This window comes from Melanotaenia boesemani, chromosome 3 (genome assembly GCF_017639745.1).
Source record: "Melanotaenia boesemani isolate fMelBoe1 chromosome 3, fMelBoe1.pri, whole genome shotgun sequence".
Lineage (NCBI taxonomy): Eukaryota > Metazoa > Chordata > Actinopteri > Atheriniformes > Melanotaeniidae > Melanotaenia > Melanotaenia boesemani.
The window spans coordinates 32,611,842-32,634,858 of NC_055684.1; the positions used below are offsets into that span (position 1 = coordinate 32,611,842).

The following is a 23,017-nucleotide window of genomic DNA, read 5'->3' on the forward strand; positions in this document are numbered from 1 at the left end:
TTTTAACAGTGCCAGCTTTGTGCAGGAAAGTGTCAACAATAAGTGTTTTTTAGCTTCTCTATTTATCATTAAATTGAGGCGTGTGTTGCCAGCCTTTTTTAACAGTGACTGACAACAGAGAATAAGAATGGCACATCTGTCTAACTTAGCTGTCCATACCAGCAAACTGTGTTACCACCGTGTGGATTGTTTGTTTTGAGTTGACCATTGAGTTGCAGGCACAGTCATGCTTAAGGCTCGTGTTGCTGTTTGGGCCTTTACATACAAGCTTCACCCACTGACTGACTGAGCTGTCCTAGTTCTGCAAGCTAAAGATGTGTGAGGAATTTAAAATGTGCATGTACCCCTCTTCTGTCTTCAGGTGCCTGTGTCCATGGCTATGATGAGTCCACAGATGATCACTCCTCAGCAGATGCAACAGATCCTTTCTCCCCCTCAACTCCAGGCCTTGCTGCAGCAACAGCAAGCTCTTATGCTACAGCAGGTAACACACACACACACACTTTCTGTGTGGACTAAGTTCAAGAATGACACGTTTGAATGTGTGAGTGTTTAAGCAAGTGATGACAAATACTGGGCATGATTGTGTCTTATTCAGTGCTCAATGATCTTTGAAGATAAGCACACATCCACATTTGCGTGCATTGCAGTTTCGCTGTTGCCTCTGTAGCATTGTTGTTAAGAGGATGCAGGTACTCATATGCACACCTACAAACACATGGATGCTTTTTAGCATCAGCCAGTGAATCACAGTGAATCAGGAGTATGTGTTGATGCCTGGCCCTCGATAGAGGGGTTGCCATGTCGACACCAACCAATAAACACTTCATCTGTAATAGATTTGTCAAATATTTAACTGCACGAACTCGTCACCTCCTACCTACACAAGCAAAGCACACATGCCGCCTTGTAAAGGTTGCGAATATGACTGTTAACAGTGTGGTGATAGAGAAGTAATTGCATAGTAGAGGATGTCTAGAAAACATGTACATACACACTCAGGCAAAGTAGAGAATACTGTAGATTTAATAAGGAGCAGTAGCTTTAGGCTAGTATAAATTGCAGTGGGAAGATCTGACAACATGTTTTATAATGGAAATGTGAAATGTGCTGGCTTTCTGGAAAAAGACATGCAGATGGCTTAGAACCTCTTCACCAGCTCTTTTTTTCTGTAATGAGGATAAAGGAGATGGAGGGAAAGGGGTTGATAATGCACTCACACTCACTGCACTGCTAATAAAAACCACTGAGTTTAACATTGCTCTCCCACTTAATTAACCACAGTATGGACTGCAAACTTAGTGTATATCTGCAAATCAGGCACTTTTACACACAGACACACACACACACAGAGAGAGAACAATCAACCAACATATCACTCACTGGAGCATTAAATTTCATATCCCCATGGCAATAGTGCCTTGTGTAAGAGTGTGTAAGTAAGTTTTACAGCCCATTGCTACAAAGGAGTTGTGTGTTTGTATGGGCACTGATTTGTGGATCCTCATATGTGTTTGTGTGTTAACCTTTAAGTTTCCTCTAACCTTTACTTATGCTACGGCTGTTTTGCTTTTCTATCTTGGTGTGTTCACTAAAGTCAAGGTCATGGTAATAGGCTAGAGAGGTGAGTGCCTCACTTACACATGCTCTTAATGCACAGAGCCACTGAATCAAATCATTAAAAAGACCTTAATTATCACTTAATTATTCCCTCAACTCACCACTCTCCAGCCGAGTATGTATATATGTGTGTGTGTATGCATGCGTGCCGGTGCGTGTGTGTGCTTGCATATGCATTTGTCTGTGTGATTAGGAGGCGATTGGGGCTAGTGACGCAGAAAAGAGAGATTAACTCCGCCTAAGGAGCGATAAAAGAGAGGAAAGACAGATGGAAAAGACAGAAGGATCTGCAAGTAGGAATGAGCCCTGCATTTAAACTAAATTAAGGACAAGACGGAACATCATTGGAGAAAAGCTGTAAATTACGAAAAAAAATGAAAGTACAACTGGGATAAGATTACTGGATAATGTGAAACAGCTTTGCTCAAAAGGAGCATTACATTGCAATGGGTGTGTGGCAAGGATGGGCAGCGGTGTGCAGTCTGCTCGATGTAGGGTCAGACGGATGAAAGACCGAAGCAACTGCAGCACTGTGAAGTCATTCTCTCCTGAAAAGCCTCTTTGAACATTTGATGCACCATGAAACAAAGACAAACTGCAGACAGACACATGTACAAGCTGTTCTCAAGAGGATACCCCCCCTCCACAACCACAACACACACACGCTCACTCACAGAATAACACACACTGTGGTCAGTGAGAGTTTTCCTCTTTGCATTACTCTCCTCTCAGCAAGATTGTAATCTTAATGGAGCTTCCTGGGTAAATTAATGATTACTAACTCAAACAAACAGACAAGCTGTGGCCAGTCAGAGGATACTGTGTGTGTTTGTGTGAATGTATGTGTGTGTGTTTGTGTGTGTGTGTTTGTGTGTGTGTTCCGATGAACACTACAATGTTAAATGCAATAATTTTTGGTTATTGCACTTTGCTCAGTCATGTAAAAAACATAGAATCTTCAGTAGAAATCGTCACTCACTGCATCAACCTGTAACTATAGCAGATGATGGGCAGCCTATAACTAACCACACATAACCTGGGGCCACTTCTCTTATCTGCACATGGTATGAAAACAGCCTATTTAAGATTTACTGTCTGAAACCCTTAGCTGTAAAATATAGGAACGCTCGTACCGAGCAGGTGTTGCATGACATCAGTCTTACTAAAAACTGTACAAGCCTGCTAAAAGTGTCTCAATGACAAATATCCACACATGCATTTAATTGCCTGTAAGTTTAGAACAATCGTGTTCAGTCTTGTAGGCTGTGTGTATGTGTGTGTGTGTGTGTGTGTGTGTGTGTGTGTGTGTGTGTGTGTGTGTGTGTGTGTGTGTGTGTGTGTGTGTGTGTGTGTGTGTGTGGGGGGGGGGGTGTGTTTACTCATCAGATCTTCAGATGTATATGTTTTATATGTTTTGGTCATGCTGTCGTCCTCTTTACAATACATTCATCTGCAGGTGCATTTCTGGTTCGTTGCTTGTGTGTCTGTCTGCATTGTGCCACAATCAGTTCCTTCTTTACAGAGCTTGAACTCTGTGAATAATCCAAGGGGGCTTAGCTTTGACATACACAATTGCCTTGCCACACAGCTTGACACACCACAACAGCTGTATAATGTACCTCAGCAGCCGTTGTCAGGTGTGTGTTTGCTTGTTGCGTGTGGTTTGTCAATAAACCACACACCGCCACAACAATACACTGCGGCCCTGACTGAGAGCAGAGGCCTCGACAGAAACTGCATTATTTCAGACTCCTATTCAAGTCACAATATGTTGTCTGACAATTGTGAGTGATTGCAATGTCAGAAATCTGTAGTTGTATTGTTGAGTTCCATAGAAAGTGTGTTGTAACTCACTCACCTCATATTTTTCCACCCTTTTCTCCACCTTCTCTTCAACCTGTCGCTCCCTTTTTGTGTCCGTCTTTAGTTACAGGAGTACTACAAAAAGCAGCAGGAGCAGTTACATCTCCAGCTTCTGACTCAGCAGCAGCAGCAGCAGCAGCAGCAGCAGCAACAGCAGCAGCAGCAGCAACAGCAACAGCAGGCTGGGAAGCAAGCAGCAAAAGAGGTGAACTTCACCAAGTATACTCTCACTCAGCTCAAGCACACTCTGAAGTACAGAAGTACTATTAAATGCAGTAAAAGTGGTTAAAATGAAAGGAGGCTGAAGAAAAATAATCTAATCTAAAGAACATTGGAAGCAAATAGAACCATTTTTCTTTTCATCCCCCAACTTCCAAGTTGGTTAATGTGTACAAACTTAGCTACAAAACGAAAGCAAATGCTCTGACAATGTATTTTTAAGCCTATTCCTCTTAGATGGATGGAGAAACTGTAGGTGGTGTCTGCCATTCTTTTAACTGTCTACTAATCCTACCAAAATTACAAACCTCCCTACTCTCACTTGTTCTCTTCGACATAAATACACATGAACACACACACATTGTGCCAGATTTAACCACCCATGTGGTACAGTAGGATATCAAAGGATCAACTAGGATTGCAATGTGGCTCAAAAAGAGGATCTGAATCAATCAGACATGATTATTGTCATAACCTGTGTGTGCAAGAAGTTGTTTGTGTGTCTGTGCACTTTTGTGTAAATGCTTCTAAGCCAAACACATAGATGACTCTGCAGGAGAAAGACTTTGAGAGTTAGACTTTTCTGATAAACGCATGAGGAAACACATTCTAGATTTGTCTTTCTCTTCCTCCGATCGCCTCTGTCCTCTTCTCCCAGTGGGCAGAGCCCCCCCACCCCCCCTTCACTGACAGCGGTCAACCAACTCGACCGTGACCAAAGCAAACCAGTTGTGGTTGAGTTACATGTTGAGAGGGTGCCTCAAACGCTTTCTGTTTCTCCCTGCGCTCTGCCACTGTCCCAGTTTTCAGGTTGCTCGTCCTGTAACAAGGAGACAAGTGCAAACACTGGTCATACAGCTACACATACATGCAGACAGAGAGGGAGAGGCTTGATGTGTGATGGATCACTGCACAAACACATACACCTGGGGGAATATGCCTCCCTGCTTCATACAACTCATGTGACTAAGGTCCCCTCCAGCAGTCAATGGTTCTCAGTTACTGTGGGGTGTCAATCACCACCTTTGTAGTCATTTCTGACATTTCTTCTGGTCAGACAAATGTTGTGCATTGAAAGGTTTGTGTATTTGTCAGCCTCCACAAAGCTGTAATGCTGCAGCTTATATTTACTCTGCAGCCAAGCCAAGTTGGTAGTTCCAACCAGCAAAGAGGAAGAAAAAAATAGTAGATGGACAAAACTGTGGAGGAAGGACGAGAAATAAAATAAAATCTCTGTGCATCAGTGCCTCTGACTTTTTTGGCCTTTTCCCTCTCTGCTACAATTCCTTTTCACTTTCATGTCTGCGTGAAAGTGATGCATTGAAAGGAAAACTACGTATGTGTGTGCTGAGGCAGTGTTTTGTGTGTCGGCGGAGCATTTGGGACTGGTCAGGAGTCAGCTTAATGAAGTGACTCTGACCATCACAGGAGCTGCTTGCCTGTGTGTGTGTGTGTGTGTGTGTGTGTGTGTGTGTCTTTGGGTGTCCATCTAGAGTATGTCTGTGCATCCTCTGTGTGTGTGTTTGTGTGCACATGTGTGCATCTGTGTGACTGGCAGGCTCAGACAGTGTGTGATGTGCTCATAAATCACATTGACAGCCTGTTACTGCGCTAGCTTTGGCCACTCAGCCACAGCTAATGTAAACAGAACACAGGCACACATACACACTCATGTAATGTGTGTGTTTTAAAGAATCGTAGCCATGTCTCTAGAGGGAATGAAAGACAGAGGAAGGAGGGGAACAAATAAAGTGGACAGACAAGTTTGAAAAAAAAAAGGGGGGGGGGGGGGGTGGAAAGAGAGAGAGAGAAGGATAAAGCACTTCAGTCAGGACATTCTGATCTTGATAAACCATTTATTGCAACTAATGAGAATTTGGCAATCCACTTCAAAGAGCTGAACTATGTAAGCATGACACAAACTTTGTCCAGGCTCACAACACATCTCACATCAGCTTAAGAGTCTGATTTTCCTAGTTTTATGCTTATGATACACCTTTAACTAATAACATCAACGTTGCCCTCTCAGCAATTATATCGGATCTACTGGACTCACAAAGTGACTGAACAGTTTTGGACTAGAAGCCGTTACTGACTGTTCTAAATTTTTTCAAGCTCTGAACAGCAAAAGCTTCAAGGAAGGAACAACATTGCCATTACCAGTTGCAGATGTTTTTTTTTTTTTTGTTTTTTGTCTTGCTTCCTGTAAGTTGTGTACTTGAAAAAAATGTTTAGCTATTCAGCCTTGAGACCCCTCCCTCCAAATACAGCCTTGAAAATGTGCCAGTGGATAATGCCATCCACAAATGGCCAATCACGTCCTGTGGTGGACAAGTTTATGTGACTGATGCTGGGAAAACCTGTTACTGCGGCGTTCTGCTGGGCTTCATCCATGACATTGTGGAAAAGTAAAAACATCTAAGCATCATGAATGTCATCTGTTTGGTCTTGCAATTGTCTCTACTACTAAGTTATTTTATTCACCTCAAAATGTCCTTATCCATTTTTATCAATAAACCAAGATCAAAGGTGTGTTTTCACTGAACGTGTAGATTTTTTCTCAATGAGATCATTTCCTTTTCAAGTAATAACTGGTTGGAGCATTTGAGAGCAACAGTCATTTGTAACTTTTGAGGCTGACTTTGTGCAAGTAGTGTTTGCAAATTGCTTCTGTAGAAGCAGCCCCAAATTTCCAGTAAATCATATAATGTGATTTACTTAAACCATTAAATTATCCAGGTAAAGAAAAGATGTGCTGATAATTGTCGTTTCCACCCAAAAAAAGCACACACAAACACACTACCACCACACTTCTCTTCCCCAGAGACCAAGTCTGAAAGGAAATGACCTATTTGCCCTTCCTGTGAGTTTTCTCTGTTCAAAGAGGTCCAGGCCGCCACTCTCTTTCACACACAATGAGATGTTGTATTTATTTATTTTTCCTCCCCACCAGTTATCTGTGAAAGATAAAGTACATCTCTCTCAGGGGTTGGTTGTGCAGGGTCAGGTTTGGGAGGGGCTTTCAAATAGCACTGCACAGTCCAGGTCTGCCCCAGACTGGGACAGCAGGAAAGGGGACATTTATCACAGTAACACACACAGACATTATCACCACATGCTCTGGAGGCCTCTCCACTCTCCCGTTAACCTCCTTTAATCCCTTTGCCCCTTCTTAACGTCCTCAGGGTCCTCACAGTTTGGAATCAGGCTTCTTTACTTTTTATAAAATGAGTGTAATTTTACTTCTCAACTTTCTAACTTTATGTATTTTGTTTGCATATTTTCCTACAAGTTTACTTACTTTGTACTTGAATAGATTAATACTAACTGATGTCATGGGATAAACAGTCCATATGACATAGTAAAAGTTATTTTCTAATTTAATTAATTTTCAGTAACTTTATCACGCCAAGTTAAAACTGTTACTGAAATGAACTATTTGTTACATTACAATGAAATATTTTGCATTATGTTTAAAAAATCTTTTAAAGGCAAGATGGAGGAGTGTGTGTGTGTGTGTTGTCCCTTTAATATCCTAGCTCTTTGCACTAAATAACAGAAAATGGAACTATTACTTGTCTAACCTAATTTTTATGTGTGTATGTGTTTGTCCTCTGGCTTGCAGCAGTTAGGCAGTAAGCAGCTGGCCTTCCAGCAGCAGCTGATCCAAATGCAGCAGCTTCAGCAGCAGCACATCCTCAACCTCCAGAGACAAGGCCTGGTTCCGTTGCAGCCCACCGCCGCCATGCAATCTCTGCAGCAAGGTACGTGCTCACACACATGTAGAACAGAGCCTTAAACATGCAACTCTTTGTGACACACATCCTGGCCCTAACTGCAAACACACATACACACACTCACGCAGGCCTGTACCCAGCGCTGCCTGTGAAGCCTGTTAAGTTAATCAGCCTATAAAAGATAAAAGGAAACCTGATTGGTGGGTTTGTGGAAAGTACTCATTTGGATAATAGGTAAAATATGCTACTAAGCCTCCTGCTTAGAGATGTATGCGTGTGTGTGTTTGTACTTGAGTTTAGCCAGACACAAGAATATTGTCACTTTGCTATTGCTGTGCCCACTGAATTTTTGTCTTTTCCTATGTGTAACTTCACCCACAGTCCCTTAAAATTATCAGTAGAGTTTTAGAATGATTAATGTTGACTGTTGCAAGCCCGCCCTTAGTGACCATGCGTGTGTTTGTAAATGCCCACTATTGTCTGTGGACGTGCACATCAACGCACACACATGCACGTTATCTCACTCACCGAGAATGCCTTCAGGGCTCTAAAGTGCCCATAACATTGCTAAAGCGCTGACTGAGTTGACCAAACAGACCTGTTTCCTTCCCTCTGTCTCTGATCTCTGCCTTTTTTCCCCCTGATGCAGCCTCACTTTCAGTCACACACACATATACACACATACATCACAAAAAAAGAAAAAAAAAATCAATGAAAGTTTGGAAAAGTTCATTTCGGATAAATTTTGTAAATATACAAGGTCCATCAGAGGACAAACTGATTTCCCGGTCTACAGAGAAATGACTGGATAAGAGGATACAGTTGTGCTAGGAGAGTCTAATTTTTCAGACAGTTGCAAACATTTGGCTTTGGCGTCTCCTTCTCTTTCTTTCTCTCGCTCTGTATTAGAGTGGAATTTCCCTGCAGTGTGAAAGAGCTGGTCCATTGTGACGGCTCAGCCAGGCGTGAGCCAGAGCATTCCTCTGACCGGCCATGCCACACAAACACACAAACACTCATGCATAAACACATGGACCTACACACACAAATGCACACATTGTTGCCCCGCCTCAAAGGACTGTTGTGTTCGGTGTATAGGTAGGGGGAGACATGAGGGGTCCTGCTTGGGTTTTTGTTTATTCCTATGATAGTGGTTAAAATGGAGGCACTTTGTAGACCTCTTGTAACTTCCCTTTTATAAAATCCAACAAGTTCCTTGATGAAAATAAATTAAAAAGGACAAAACTTGTAAAAAAAAAAAGTACAGCTTTTATACAAATTATTTTGCTTGATTTGTCTCCATCTATTTAGAACCTGCCTTTTATGAAACTTTTATAACACTTCCCAAAATGTTTATTTTGTTTACAGACTTCACTGAAAAGTAAAAACGACCTTGTTAGCCTAATATGGGTTACCAGAAGCACTCTCATGTTCTCAAATTCATTGTTTCTGACACCCATAGCTGGAGAAAATCGTAAGAGCAGTTTTCAAGTCATGATTTTTTTTTTTTTATTACAAATCTGTTCTTCTGCTTTGGCTTGCGCTCATCGGTAAACTGCTTTCATCTGGTTTCTCTAATGTTACATATTTATTTTAAATTGAATAGACTTATGGTATGAGCTACTTGACATAACAATCTTGATCTACTTTACCATTTCACTTTCTGAGCATGTCTACAGATTGGTTGGGTTTCTTGGATAACACACACACAGACACAAACACAATTACAGAAGTCCATGCACACACCACCTCATTCTTTCAGGGTGAGAATTTTTGTTTTGGCGGGCTTGTAGAAGAATGCAGACAAAGCAGACATAATATTTGGATTGCTGCGAGGTCTTTGTGTGTGTATGTGCAAATGTGTGCACGCATGTGTGTGCATGCTAAGATCCATCAGAGTAGGCTGTGGCGTCTTTGCCTCACTCCTTTCCTTCATTGGACCTGAAGTAACAAAGCTGCAACTAGAAGGCGCTCAAACTGTGCACACACTTTTCACACAAATAGTGTTACTGATAAAGTTCTTATATGGAAATCTCACCATTGTGACATCATTTCAGGCCCTTATTTTGGGCTAATAAGACCTATCTCTGAGTAGAGTGAGTAGTACTTTTTTAAAAGTGACATTAGCAACTTTTGATGGGGAAGATGGGAAATTAAGGAACTGTGTCTGTCTGTGAGGTTGACATATAAATCACCCTCTTCACTGTTTAAGTTTGCCTTGTATTTCACTCTTCATCACAGCAGCTGTAATAGTAGTGTAGTGTTTATGTGGATGAGAATAATTGGGTACAGCTACAGCATTTGTGTCATCAGTTTATTTATAGTCTGTCTGCGTGTATCTGATTTATCGATAACATTATTTCCTCCAAGCTCAATTTCAATTAGCTTAATTCAAACATTCTGTCATCACATTTGCATGGAACATGTGAAAATTATCAAGACGTTACATGATATCTGCTGCTAAGTTAACTTTGTCCTCTTGTGCAGCGATGTGTCCGTCAGACCTCCAACAGCTGTGGAAGGAAGTGTCGGGGGTGCCGAGCAGCGAGGAGGCCCTCAAACAGGCCGAGGGCCTGGACTTGAGCACCAACAGCTCCAATTCTACCTCAGCCTTCCCCAAAGCTGCCAGTGCTCACATTCCTCTGCACAGCCTGCCCAATGGACAGAGCCACACCCCAAAGAGAGACAGGTAAAAAGAAACACACTCTTCCAATAAACTTATTGAGATTCTGTCGGTTCTCTGTTTGACTTCCACTCTCTCTCATTCAGTTTTATTCTGTCTTGTCGGATGTAACTTTTAAGCTTCTAGTTGTGCTTTTGCACACACAAACACGCACACACATAGAAACACAGTTGAAAAACTTACACATATGGTGTATCACACATCACCAGGGTGTAAACATCTCTCAGCTCATTTGATAGGACGTGTGTTGGGCTCAGTATGCTCTGCCAGTATGCTGTCAACCACATTTTGACATGACAGGATGGTGTGGAGGAGATGTGAGGAGTGGAGAGGGTGGTGGATTCAGGAGAAGTAGAAAAAGATGGTGGTGCAGTCATTTCAAAATACAATGTGGCTGTATTCAGGGATGTATGTTCCATGTGTATTTGTAAAGTGCATACTTTGTGGCTGTGTTGGCTGCTCATGGGCTTGTCTCCATCTTTAAGAGCCAGACTGTTTGAGTGGATATCATCCTTCACCAAGGCAGACAGCGGAGATGACCATGTCCCTCTTTACCCCAAAGGCAGCCAACCTCCCAGCAGCCAGTGAGTAGCATATACATGTACACAAGCACACACATGAGAGGACAAGATCAAGTTAGAAGTACATAGAGGAGAGTGGTGTCCTTTAGCACTGATTCACTGCTTGCGCCAAGAGCATTGTTGACCCTGACTTCTGACCTCATTTTGGAAGGGGTCAGAGTGGGTGGACAAGTGTTAATTAAAAGAGGTTCCACCAGCTGCATGAAGATGTCACACACTGTCATACCACAGCTACAGCCTGTTGCTGGTATTCCAACAGAGTTGGCAAAAACAGTAGCATTACTGTGTTAGCCTGCTAAGCTAATGCATGGCTGATGTGGAGAAGAATGTGGTTGCCAGCCGTTTGTCATGTCTGCTGTCTGAGCTGCTTCTGAGTTGACTAAACCACAGCCAGCACACACACAGACAGACGCACACACACAAAGCATACACTCCAGCCTGCACATCTGATCAGGAAGAGGCGAAGAGTGAGACACAGGGACATATTTCCATCTGCAAGACAAATGGTTTTTGTTAGACAACCTTCTGATGTTGATTTGGGAGAATCCCCATCCCATCCAGCACACACACTATACACTCACACACATACACACATACAAATACACCCGTACATAGTCATGTAAATATATGTGGAGACAGCAGTCGAAGGCAAAGGTCCAGGTCTAAACCACATCTGCTACCGGACCTGCCGTACACACACAGATACGTTTATTGTATCCTGAGTCCAAACCAAACCTGGCCCAATCTTTCATCATCACACTCATATAGAAATACACACACACACATAAATATGAACAGATACACACACAAAAACACACACATAGGCTTACCACAAAAGAACAACCAGCATATGACGGCAACCGCCACCAATCAGTCATGGCTGGTTGGTCCTGTGCCGGCTCCGTGTCAACTCCTGAAACAGTAGAACACACACTAACTTCAATACACAAACACACATGCAAAACACACGCCAATGAGAGAAAAACAGGTCATGGACTTCAAAATGTGACTCTGAGGTTGTTGGACCAATTCCCTTGTTTGCCTGGCTTCTGTAACTGACCCCACTCTGCTCTATCCTCCTTTCCGTGCACTTAGCTTCAAGACCTGCACAAACTAATCACAGCTAACCACGCTCAGATGTTGCACTGATGCTGCTGTGGTTACTTTTAGTTTTTTTTTGTGTGCATGTGTTTGAAAGTGTGGCATATTAAGGCTTTGCCTCACTCTAAGAATGCATATGATCTTTTTTTTGTATGTATTATATAACATCTGTTGTACAAACTCACTGCTGTCTCTTTGTGTGTGTGTGTGTGCGCGCATCTACAGTCATGAGGAGCATGCTGGCTCCCATCCGCTCTACGGCCATGGAGAGTGTAAATGGCCTGGCTGTGAAGCACTGTGTGAGGACATGGGACAGTTTATCAAGTGAGTCAACCACACCCAGAAATAACATACATAATAAACAGTTGCTAATGAGTACCTACAAAATATGCATTTGATACCACAACTAGGAAAAACATGCTGTGGCAAAGGTTTTGTTTTAACTGGGACTTGTCTTCCATGTGTACACCCCCCGATGGCTTTAAAATTGTTTATTTTAAGGATGTGTTTATAGTTTCTGAGTGGAAGTCATAGACTCAGTATTTCCAGGTCCATACACATGACATAATTATTGTTTCTTCGCCAGACTTTTTTATCATCAGTGTCTTTTTCTTGCTTGCTTTCAGTTTAAGGTTTCATAAAAGCATTATTAAAGTTTAAGATCAAACTCAAACTTTAGTTTTATAACACACAATAACACACAGTGCCTGTTTTTCATGAAGATCGATTAAATTAAGTCATATTAAAATTACATAAAAAGGCAGGAAAATACATTATTTCCTTTAGATTTTCTGTATAAAGTAAAAAGAAGGAAAACTGAAGCTTTGTAAGTAATGTACACTTCAATCAAACACATCACTGGAGTTCTGCATCCCTGATGTTTCCTGATTTCCTAATTCAGCTGTTGCCATCTATTGCATCACATTTGCTCAGAGGCCCATACATGTTTGCACACACAACAACTGTGAGCACATCGGTACAAACATCCACTTTGTCGTGTGTGAATTCTTTGCTTTCAAAAGATCTTTAGGCAGTTTTACTACTATGAGTTGATGTGTGTCTTTGCTTCATTTCAATCTTTAAATTTTTTTTTTGTTTGTTGTTTTTTCCACTTTATTCTTTTCTTTTTGTTCACTCACTTCTCATCCTCTTATTCCCTCTCATCTTCACTTCCACTCTTCACGTGTTATGTGACAATTTAGAGTAATATTGTGATGTTTAAGTAGTGTTGCTTTGACACAGTCCTACCTCCTCTTCTGTCACTCCGAGTACAGTGGACTTCCCTGTGGGACTAAGACTTCTAACGAAGGTTTCGCAAGCCCATAATGAAGCCCTAAACAAACTTACACTCATTACCAATCTGGGGCTCTTAGCTGTTTGAACAGGGGAGATATTAATAAGCCAGGGTGATGAAATCTGTATTCACACGCGCGCGCACATAATCACAGAAGTGTGCGTTGTGATTGTGATGGCATCGGACAGTCAGATCAAAGCTCGCAGGCAGGCTGGGAAAGTTTGGAGAGGAAAGCTGTTGTTTGGTGTCTCATTTCACGTAGCCCCGGGGCAGATGGAAGGAGAGCTAGAGTGAAAGAGTGTGTATGTGTGTGTAAGAAAGACAGGGATGAAAAAAAAAAAAAGAGGCTGTGACAGATAATGCCGTCAGTCCAACGGCGCGCTCCCTCCCAGCGAGCCTTAGTCATCGCTCCAGGAGGGGAAAAGGGTAAAGCAGAAGAACAGAGGAGGGAGACACTTCACTATTTCAGGTCTTTCTTCTCTTCTATTCCCTCTGCCCACCTCCCCTCCCGCCTCCTCCCTGTCCTCTGGTATAATGCTCCGGCTGTGGTCGCCGAAGCTGGGTGTAATGTGGGTTAAAGCCTTGTCTGCCAGCACTCAGAGGAGTAAACAGAGCCTCATTGTCGGGACACATTGAAAAAAAAAAATCCCTGCTACTGTTTATGGCCCAGCTATAGAGAGAGGGGAGGGTGCTGGGGGCAGATTTGGTTGGAATAAGTGTGAATCATAGGCATTTACGGAGTTGCGGGGGAAGAGGAGTGGGAAGGGGAGAGTGGACAGAAGTGACGAAGAGAGAGCGAGAGAGTTACAGAAAGAGAGAGGGGGTGAGATCATGTTTTTGTTATTATCATGCACTTGCGTTGAGCCATCTATCTGCCTAGATTAGCCATGCCATGACATCATTGTTTTTGTTTCATTTTAGTCTTCGCCTCATGTTGCCTAACTTCTCTCTCAAACACACACACATACTGTACGCACACACACATACATATTAACATGAAACAAGTCAGAGAAGTGGCTTATGAAGACAGAAAGTTAACACACAAGTATACTTCCACTACAATATAGATGAGCCCTCATTCTCATACACACTGCCCAGGCAGCAGCAACCTGTGAATAACCTTGGCGATGACAGAGGGGAGACAGGGAGGGGCGCGCTGGGAAAGATCAGAAGGTCTCAGGTCCTCCCACATTTGAGGAAGCAAACAGCGCCACTATTCCCACATACACACACATCTAAGCATATGCACACACACAAGTGAATGTTGCACCAGTGTTAATAAGTGGAGTGAAGTTTAGCTAACAGAGAGTCTTAAGATAAGGCTCTGTGTGATAACACATGAGCTCATATCCAGGTGGTTGTCTTGGATCATGGCTCACTGAGCACCAGTGGAGTATAAACACACAAAACACAGCTGCTGCGTCCTTCACTAGACAAAATGAACCTCCGAGATTAGGATTTATTTTTGTAGCACTGAAACAGCTCATAACTCAGTCTATATAAAACGGGGAAGAGCTTAGATCTGCTACCTCTTCATTCCCAATCAGTGGATTGGTGTAATAATTCTCTTGACTTAAAAATCTTGTGAACAGCAACAAACAATCTCATAGGTATCCATTAACTTGCTTTCCAAGAAGTGACTGAGTGTTGATCTTTTCCCCCCTTCTTCTTTAGGCACTTGAACAATGAGCACGCCCTGGATGACCGCAGCACTGCTCAGTGCAGAGTACAGATGCAGGTGGTTCAGCAACTGGAGATACAGGTGGGTCATGCACAGCACACACTTCATTTTCATTTACTCACAAACAAAGTCATGAAGGCTGTTTCAGCCTGTCAATGGCGGTAACTTGTCTGAGTCGGGCCAGAGTTTATGGAGAGCAGTGGAGCTTGTAATTTATAAGGAGCAGTCAGCAGGGAAGCTGCCATCGCCGCTCCAATTATAAAGCGTCTCTGGTCACCAGCAGGAGAGAGTGGAGGAGGGAGAGAAAAGAGAAAGACACAAGCAAGAGAAGGCTGTGAGAAGTATCTTGTTCTCAAAGTGGTTCACATGTGAAATGCTCTTGAAACATCTGCAGCAAAAGAAAACCAACATAATCTGATAATAATGAGACATGAAATGGTAACTTCGAGCAGTACTTTACTTATTTAAAAAAGTTCCAAACAAAGTGAAAACATTGTCTTGGTTTCTTGAAAATAGCACCACTTTGCTATTTGGGTGTGTGTGTGTGTGTGTGTGTGTGTGTGTGTGTGTGTGTGTCCAGCATTAGGGTTAGCTTTTGTGTTTGCCCGTAGTGGTAAACATCGTTTAGCTGAGCCCCTGAAGCCACCACCAGGGAACACAAAGTGACAGAGAGGCAGCTGTTGTCACATCACATCAGGACAGCCGTCTCTCCCTCCTTGACATGTCACTTCATCCCTTAACAGTCCACAGGAAGCCCACCACTTTGCCCTCGCACACGTACCATCACAAACGCTGGCATTGTGTTTAAACTTCTCTTCTTTCTGGACCGATGCACATAGTATAGATGGTATTGGAGTATGTTAATGGTGCTGTCTGCCTCAACATAGATCTGTTATTTCTGGGGGCTACACATGTACGGGTGCACAAACACGCACACAAAGTATTCAGTGTTTCCCCAGACTGTAACAGCACCCATTAAACAGCAGTTAGATGAGGACGAGTGTGTCTTCAGGGTAGTGGAAGTGTGTGAAAGAGCTGCGGGTGCTGAAATGGTTATCTCATGTTCCTCTTTGCTTGAGGTGTAATTGGTGTAATGCTAGGTCAATACCACATTAGATCAATCTAATGAGATGAAGAATATTTTATAAATATCCACTCTTGTGTGTGTTTTTCAGCTGGCAAAAGAGAGTGAACGACTTCAGGCCATGATGACCCACCTGCACATGCGCCCCTCGGAGCCAAAGCCTTTTAACCAACCTGTAAGTAATCACTGACACCCCATTTACTACTGAACCCAAACCTTATCATTTACTATGTTTTCCTACTTTTTTACCCACTAGTTCCTCTTAATTTATCAGGTTCTTTACGTTTGCATGTCTTGGGAGTTCACATTCATCCACTTCTCTCTAGCTTGGTGTCTATGCCCCCTATTGACCAATGAGGGTTAATGTGTTATTTCTAAATCCAAAAGGCCTGTTTCCTGTCTCTCTTATACTTCTCTACACTCAAATTTAGTCTTTTTGTCTCCCCCATTTTTCCCTTGGTCTTAAACTTTCCATCTGTGTTAATGCATTGTATTTGTGAGAAAACATTACTTTCATAATCTTCTAATTCCTCAGATGGAATCATAAATTGAAGCTTTTCAAACATTCACATCACCCAATCAATTCTGCCACAGTTTTTTTTCTTTTTTTTTTTCCAGAAAGTACTGACAAATAGACATTTATGTGGTTTGTATTTCTCTGTATATGTGTTCACACCGGCTGGTGTGGTTGCTATTAGAAATCTAATGAATATTTCATTATTCAGATTGACGAGGAGTCTTATTAAAATATGAAGATGTTGAAATTAATTGTCAATTAGGCGAAGAGTGTCTTAATTTGAGGATATAAATGGGTGCAGCTGAGTGGCAGTGCGTGTGCGCGTGTTTCTATGTTCCAGTGTGTCTAGATGATGTGTTGATCGCAGGGGGATCAGCTGCCATTATCATCTAATGGGAAATCAGGAAGAGGCGTGTTCTGTCACCACTGGAGACGAGCCTCGGGGTCAGGGATTGGAGAAGGAGGGGGCAGAGGAGGAGCATCAGGAATGGAAACAAAGCTTGGCCTCAATTAACAGTGTTCGACTGTTGCCGTGGTGATGGGGCAGGGTTGCAGCTTTAATGAAGTACCTGTTAAACAGCCCCGCCCCCTCCAGTCAGCTTAAATGGTACAGAGAAGGGTCAGAGTAAAGAGAAGGAGATTCACACATTTTTACATACATCTCAACAAACACACACACAAATACACGCACAGTGGTTTTAATTAGTTCTAAACTACCAGCCCTGCAATGGCTCTCCCAGAGTGACTGGGAATACTGGTTCTGTGTGTGTGTGCGTGCGCGCGTGTGTGTGTGTGCAAAGCTCTGCCTAATTGGGCCGAATTGGTCCGTGAAGACTTTGCCACCGCAGAGTGCATGTGTGTGTTCCCTTTTTACAAACATGCTGTCGTGTGGTTTTGTTTTTGTAAGCTCAGGGTTAATTGCAGCCAGTGCCGTGTGTATAAATATATGTGCATATTCAGACCATGCAAGCATGTGTGGTTCGGTGCAGATGACAGGGCCATATATTCATAAGAAGCGTTGAAGGCCTCATTTTCTATCTGAGTTAACATTAGCAGTACTTTCTTAAAAAAACACTGAATACTAGCAAGGTAAATAATTTCATGTTTAATGGTTGGAACAACTTACAGTTCAGGAGAAAGTAAGTGAGCTGGTCAATGTGTTTGCATCATTTCTGTGTTCAAATACAATAGAATTTTTTAGTAAACACTTCAATTCACCTCTATGTCTGTCTTTAAAAAGAAAAATTGTTCAGGGTGACGTTTCAGTATTTTTTTAGGCCTCGTCATGTGACTTATCTATGAAGAAGTTAGTCGGCTTGTGTATTTTAAAAACAACACTGGAAAGATTTAGGAAATCTCTATTGTGCGCGTGTGTGTTTCTGTTCCTAGCTGAACCTGGCTTCCAGTGGCTCCCTTTTAAAGCGGGACAGTGAGGTCTACCCAGAGGGTCTTCCTCACCCCCCCACCTCAGCTGCCACCCCAATCACCCCTCTGCGCCAGGGACCCTCTGTCATCAGCTCTTCCAGCCTGCACGCACACTCCCACTCCCACACGCACGCCGTCGGACCCATACGTAGGCGCAACTCCGACAAGTACTGCACCCCTATCGCCTCAGGTAGGCTGTAACAGAAATCTTCAACTCACTATTACTCACAAGGGATTTTACACTTTATGCTGGTATTATACATGCACTGCTTACAGAGTTTTATTAATTAACTGATTTTTAAATGTGTGCCTCACAATGTTAAATTCATTCACATCGTTGTTGCAAAACTCTGCAAAAGATCACTTTATTTGAAACATGACTTTTTTCATTCGTCAGAGCTCGCTCAGAACTGTGAGTTCTACAAGAACGCTGATGTCAGGCCTCCCTTTACTTACGCCTCTCTAATACGTCATGTAAGTCTTGCCATTGATCCTTCTCACTGCCTCTCCACTGATCGGATTTCCTCATCTTACATATATCCTGTTCCTCTCCTTATCAGGCCATTCTGGAGTCTCCAGACAGACAGTTGACTCTCAATGAGATCTACAACTGGTTTACACGAAAGTTTGCCTATTTCAGGAGAAATACAGCCACGTGGAAGGTAAAATAATCCCATATGCAAAAATTTCAATTTAACTTACATATTATAAATTCTTAATCTTCTCTGAGTAGCTGAAAAAGGTGTTCATTTTCACCATCTGGATTCAGGTTGTCATGCAGGATATTATTTGGTAAAATTATGATTTAATTGATGGTAAATGTGAATCAGATTATTAACAAATTATTCAGGAGTTGTTTAGATGACAAAGCAGAGCCATATGGAAGTTTCAGCTGCAGAGCTGTCTGCACCATACTTTGTCCAAAACTAAAATATGGAATTCAGCTCTGACTAATTGATTGCCGGAAAGTAATTTTGGTTTCTGCTCGGTGGTTAAGCCCCTAACTCAAGCTGATCCCACCTGAGACGTGTTAGGGCACAATGAAAGAAACAGCATTTGGAGGCAGGTTTTACTGTGTTATTTGGAACATTTGCCAAAATGACCTCACATTACAGAATATGTAGTCACTCTGAAGGCTCAAATTTAACACTTTTACAATGATATGAGTGCTCCAGAACTTAAAGACACATATTTCAAAACTGACCTTGCTCTGATTTGACATTTATTGTCAGTTTCTGTCCTTTATATGAGACATTCTTTCTATCATTCTGGTTTTTTCCTTATGCTTTCCTTTATACCCTCCTTATATGCACTCACGCTCAGGCCTGAGAAAGTTTCAGGCCCAGTAAAGTAACATCTAGCAGCTACCCACCCTCAATCCAGAAAAGCACATGCAGATCTAACATGCAATGCTCATGATCACACCCTGATGTGTGGCTTTCTCCCTCTTCATTCTTGTATCTAATGCACACACTTAGGCTGATCCCACCCCTACAAATACAGAAACCTCACACTAATGTGGGTATTGGACTGTGGGAACATGAGGGAATGAGGAAAAGACTGAGAAAGGGGTTGATGACATCCTCTTTCTAATAGCCCTAATGAAAGAAGAAGGGATGAGAAGGATGAAGTAGGGAGAGGTGCTGCGAAGGTTAGGAGACAGTGCTGGAGGAATATCTTAACTTCCTCATCTTACTTTTATGAATTTTAACTATTAATGCCTGGTGTCTGCTTTCTCTGCCATTCACCTGGAGGACCTTTAAATATAGCTCAGCATGGCCTTATGTATTTATATTGCAGCTCAGTGAGTCAAATAGGGCCGTGGAGATGTATGTCCTTTAATAAGCCGTTATATTTCATGAGGAGAGCAGCAGTGTCAGGGTGTGGAAGTCATTGATCAGAGATACAGAAGTGCAGAAAATGAGGTAGAGACAGAAGAGAGGGGGAAAAAAGGGATGACAGAGAGGGGAGTGCTAAGTGTGAATTCAAGGTGCAGCATGATGGGTTAAGGTTTATTTTTACCAAGCACCTTTTTTCCTTTTTTATTTAATTTTTATAGTTGACATTATGTTTAAAAATTATAACTAAAGGAAACTAAATGAAATACATGTTATTTTTACAAGTTCTGCAATTTTGTACAAATTTGAGACATGAAAATTAGCACAGAGGTACAAATTTTTCACATACTCTCCATAACTCCACTTAAACCAACTACATAAGTAAAACTATATTTAGTCACAAAATTGTTAGTAATTATAATTGAATATGAAATTTAAAAGTCAAACTTCCAAGTGGGCCAAGTTTTTATCCATCATCTGCATTTAAGTACACATTTCTAACACCATTGCTTTTACTCGAGCTTGCAAGTTTTTTACAGTATTTTTACTTAAATAAAATATCTAAATTCTCTTTCTTCTCCTAATTAGCATAAATCCTATGAAAGTTGCCACAAACGTGACTGTTCACTGACTTGGTTTCTTAAAGTGTAATTTCACCTGCTTAAATGTATAAAGAGAAACAGACTGATCAGTTTTTGGATCACTGAACAATAAAACAGCTATGACCCCAAAGTACATGTATGCTGTGCTTTATTTTTTCTTTCCCTTTTCTGCTTTCAGTTGTTGTCCCCCCCCTTCCCACCTCCTTTCCTCCCCTCAGTTCGAGGGAGTGGAGATGAGTGGCACATGTGCTGTGACCCACTGTAAATGACTGCTAATGTTTTAACTGGGAGAATTAGGCTTTCATCACGGAGACGAATGCAAATAGCACTGCAAAAGCACCGGTGTCCGTGCATGTGTGTTTGTGTGTGTGTGTGTGTTTGCACTGTCAGGGTGGCGGGCGGAGATTGGGGTCAGACTCATTTACAAAACTTAGCATCACGGCTCGGGGGGTTGAGGGGATGCGGGGGAGAAAGGGTTCCTCCGCTGATTATGGCTCGTGTAATTACGCGTATATGTTTGTGTATGTGTGTGTGTGTGTGTATCTGCGTGTGTAATTACGGCAAAGAGTGATGCATGCCTGGCCTGTCCCTCCCTCTCGGCTTAGAACAGCGTGTCAGAGAGAATATGCAGGATTTAATTATAGACGAATTAAAATTGGTAATGAAATTGGGCATGAACAAACTACAAATAGCAGATGAAAAGGGAGGCCTGTCCCTGGGGGGTTGAGACGAAGATAGCGGTGTGCCTGCCTGCTTGGCTGTCTGAGTGCCTGTGGATGTGTGTGTGTCTCTGTGTGTGCGCTGATGATGACTGATTAGAAACATTCTGAGATAACATAACGCTTCTAGAAAACTGCTGCTTTATATTAGCACTGTGCTGGGAGCTACCGTGAAGACACTAGCAATGGCTGAAAAAGTAAATTTAAGGTTGAAAAAAACTTCCTTTTCCACAGGTCTTACTACTTATAAACTTGTAAGGGAAAGTATTGCTCAAACCGAACTTGAAAAGTGCCCTTGTCCTCTTCCCAGAATGCTGTGCGCCACAACCTGAGTCTGCACAAGTGCTTTGTTCGTGTTGAGAACGTCAAGGGCGCTGTGTGGACTGTGGATGAAGTTGAATACCAAAAGAGGAGACCACCAAAGATGACCGGGTAAGAGTCCAAACACCAGAAAAGTTTAAGTTTGCTTCTTTGGGTGTACAGTTAAGTTTGACGAGAGTGTGAGCTTATGAATGCTGGCACTATGATTGCTTAAATGGATCTGCTACTATTACCGAGAGGCAGTCTCCCAAATTGCATAAAACAAAGGTGGGGTTGGGGGCTGCTGGCTTATGAAGTGCTGTATACGTGTGTGTGTTTTCCTGTTTGTCGACACCATTAGTAAGCAGCTGTGTGAGATGCAAGACAAGAAAAAACCTTGTTAGCTTGTGTAAACAGATGTTCTCTCCAACCATCAGGGATAATTACGCACACACACCTGCACGCCAGATATCAGACGCTTTCATATGTGTGTTTTAGCAGCTGTTTACAGTCTGTGAATGTTTCTGTCTGTGAAGTATTTGCAAAATTTGTCATAGTGCTTTGATTGAGGTGACATCTTTTCACATGTGTGCGCAATCTGTGAATCTCACTCCCACCTCTCTTTCTCTCCCTGTGTGTGCACACATGTAGAAGTCCCACTCTGGTGAAAAACATGATTTCAGGCCTGGGCTTTGGTTCCCTAAACGCCAGCTACCAGGTAAGGCTTGTCCTCTTCTTTTCCCATATCTTTTAATTTCTCTCTCACATTCTCTGTCTTTCTCTCCCTCACACACACACGCACATATAGTAACCAGTCATAATCAAGGACACTAATATCAATTCCCTCTTATAATTAGCCGATTCCCTAACGGCATTCACAACACCTCCCTCCGCCCCCACATAAACGCACCCTCTCACCTCCCACCTCACTTTCTCACACATGTTCCACCACCATCAAATACACACACTCGCCTCATCACTTCACTTTAGTGCAGACACATCAAATGCACTTTTGCGACTGAGATGATTTATAGCATCAAGTAGTTGTCAATTAAGGTTACCGCATAAAATTATCGCCTGTCCCAGAAAAATCCACCTCTGAGCCAGAGAGAATTCTTTTTGTCATTTTTTTTGTCCGGTGTAAGAGGGGAGGTGGGATGAGTCTGCCAGCTGGCGTCTAACCTGTCTCATCCAGCCTTTGGATGTGAGAATAGCGGCAGGAGCTGCTCTTGTTGGCTCTGTTGTTTTTCTCTTCTGCAGACACAGATGTTGCACTTATGTTTCCGTGTCTAAGTTGAGGTTGTGGCTCAGTCTCATTCAACATTCCTTTTGAGACTATTGTGTGATCAAACACACTTTTAAAGGAAACTTGAATGTGGAAGAACAGCTCTTGAGATGTAAAGTACTGTATATAAGTGCCCCCTAGTGGATTATCATGATGTTCACTAGTACTTTTATTAAAGGATACAAAAGCCCTCCATATGAATGCCATATGGAGGGCCAAAACAAAAAAAACAAAACAACAAAAGACCATTCGCCTCTGTGTACCTATAGGCGGCTTTGGCAGAAAGCAGTCTGTCCTTGCTGAACAGCCCTCCCTTGATGACCCCGCCATCTGCAGCCAGCCTGAACATGCTTCATGTGGGCCATGATGATGTCAGCTCAACGGTGGAGCAGGTCAACAGCAATGGTAGCTGCAGCCCAACACTCAGCCCTCAACAGTACAGGTATGCATGGACACTCACGTGAACAT

General features: G+C 42.4%; 1 protein-coding gene across 2 annotated transcripts in view; it reads left to right on the top strand.

The window, feature by feature from the left end:
- The window catches only part of foxp4 (forkhead box P4), an 86,115-nt gene that overhangs the window by 57,279 nt on the left and 5,819 nt on the right, over nucleotides 1-23,017 (top strand). Inside the window, exons 4-17 of one of the 2 annotated variants that reach the window (XM_041980332.1) lie at nucleotides 362-484; nucleotides 3,548-3,688; nucleotides 7,328-7,466; nucleotides 9,927-10,128; nucleotides 10,608-10,706; nucleotides 12,030-12,128; nucleotides 14,773-14,860; nucleotides 15,955-16,038; nucleotides 17,770-17,995; nucleotides 18,203-18,279; nucleotides 18,366-18,467; nucleotides 21,275-21,396; nucleotides 21,916-21,982; nucleotides 22,819-22,991. In XM_041980332.1, the coding sequence (XP_041836266.1) occupies nucleotides 362-484; nucleotides 3,548-3,688; nucleotides 7,328-7,466; nucleotides 9,927-10,128; nucleotides 10,608-10,706; nucleotides 12,030-12,128; nucleotides 14,773-14,860; nucleotides 15,955-16,038; nucleotides 17,770-17,995; nucleotides 18,203-18,279; nucleotides 18,366-18,467; nucleotides 21,275-21,396; nucleotides 21,916-21,982; nucleotides 22,819-22,991 (1,742 nt within the window). The remainder of the gene's footprint in view (nucleotides 1-361; nucleotides 485-3,547; nucleotides 3,689-7,327; nucleotides 7,467-9,926; nucleotides 10,129-10,607; nucleotides 10,707-12,029; nucleotides 12,129-14,772; nucleotides 14,861-15,954; nucleotides 16,039-17,769; nucleotides 17,996-18,202; nucleotides 18,280-18,365; nucleotides 18,468-21,274; nucleotides 21,397-21,915; nucleotides 21,983-22,818; nucleotides 22,992-23,017) is intronic. The other variant, XM_041980333.1, reaches the window with a different exon arrangement.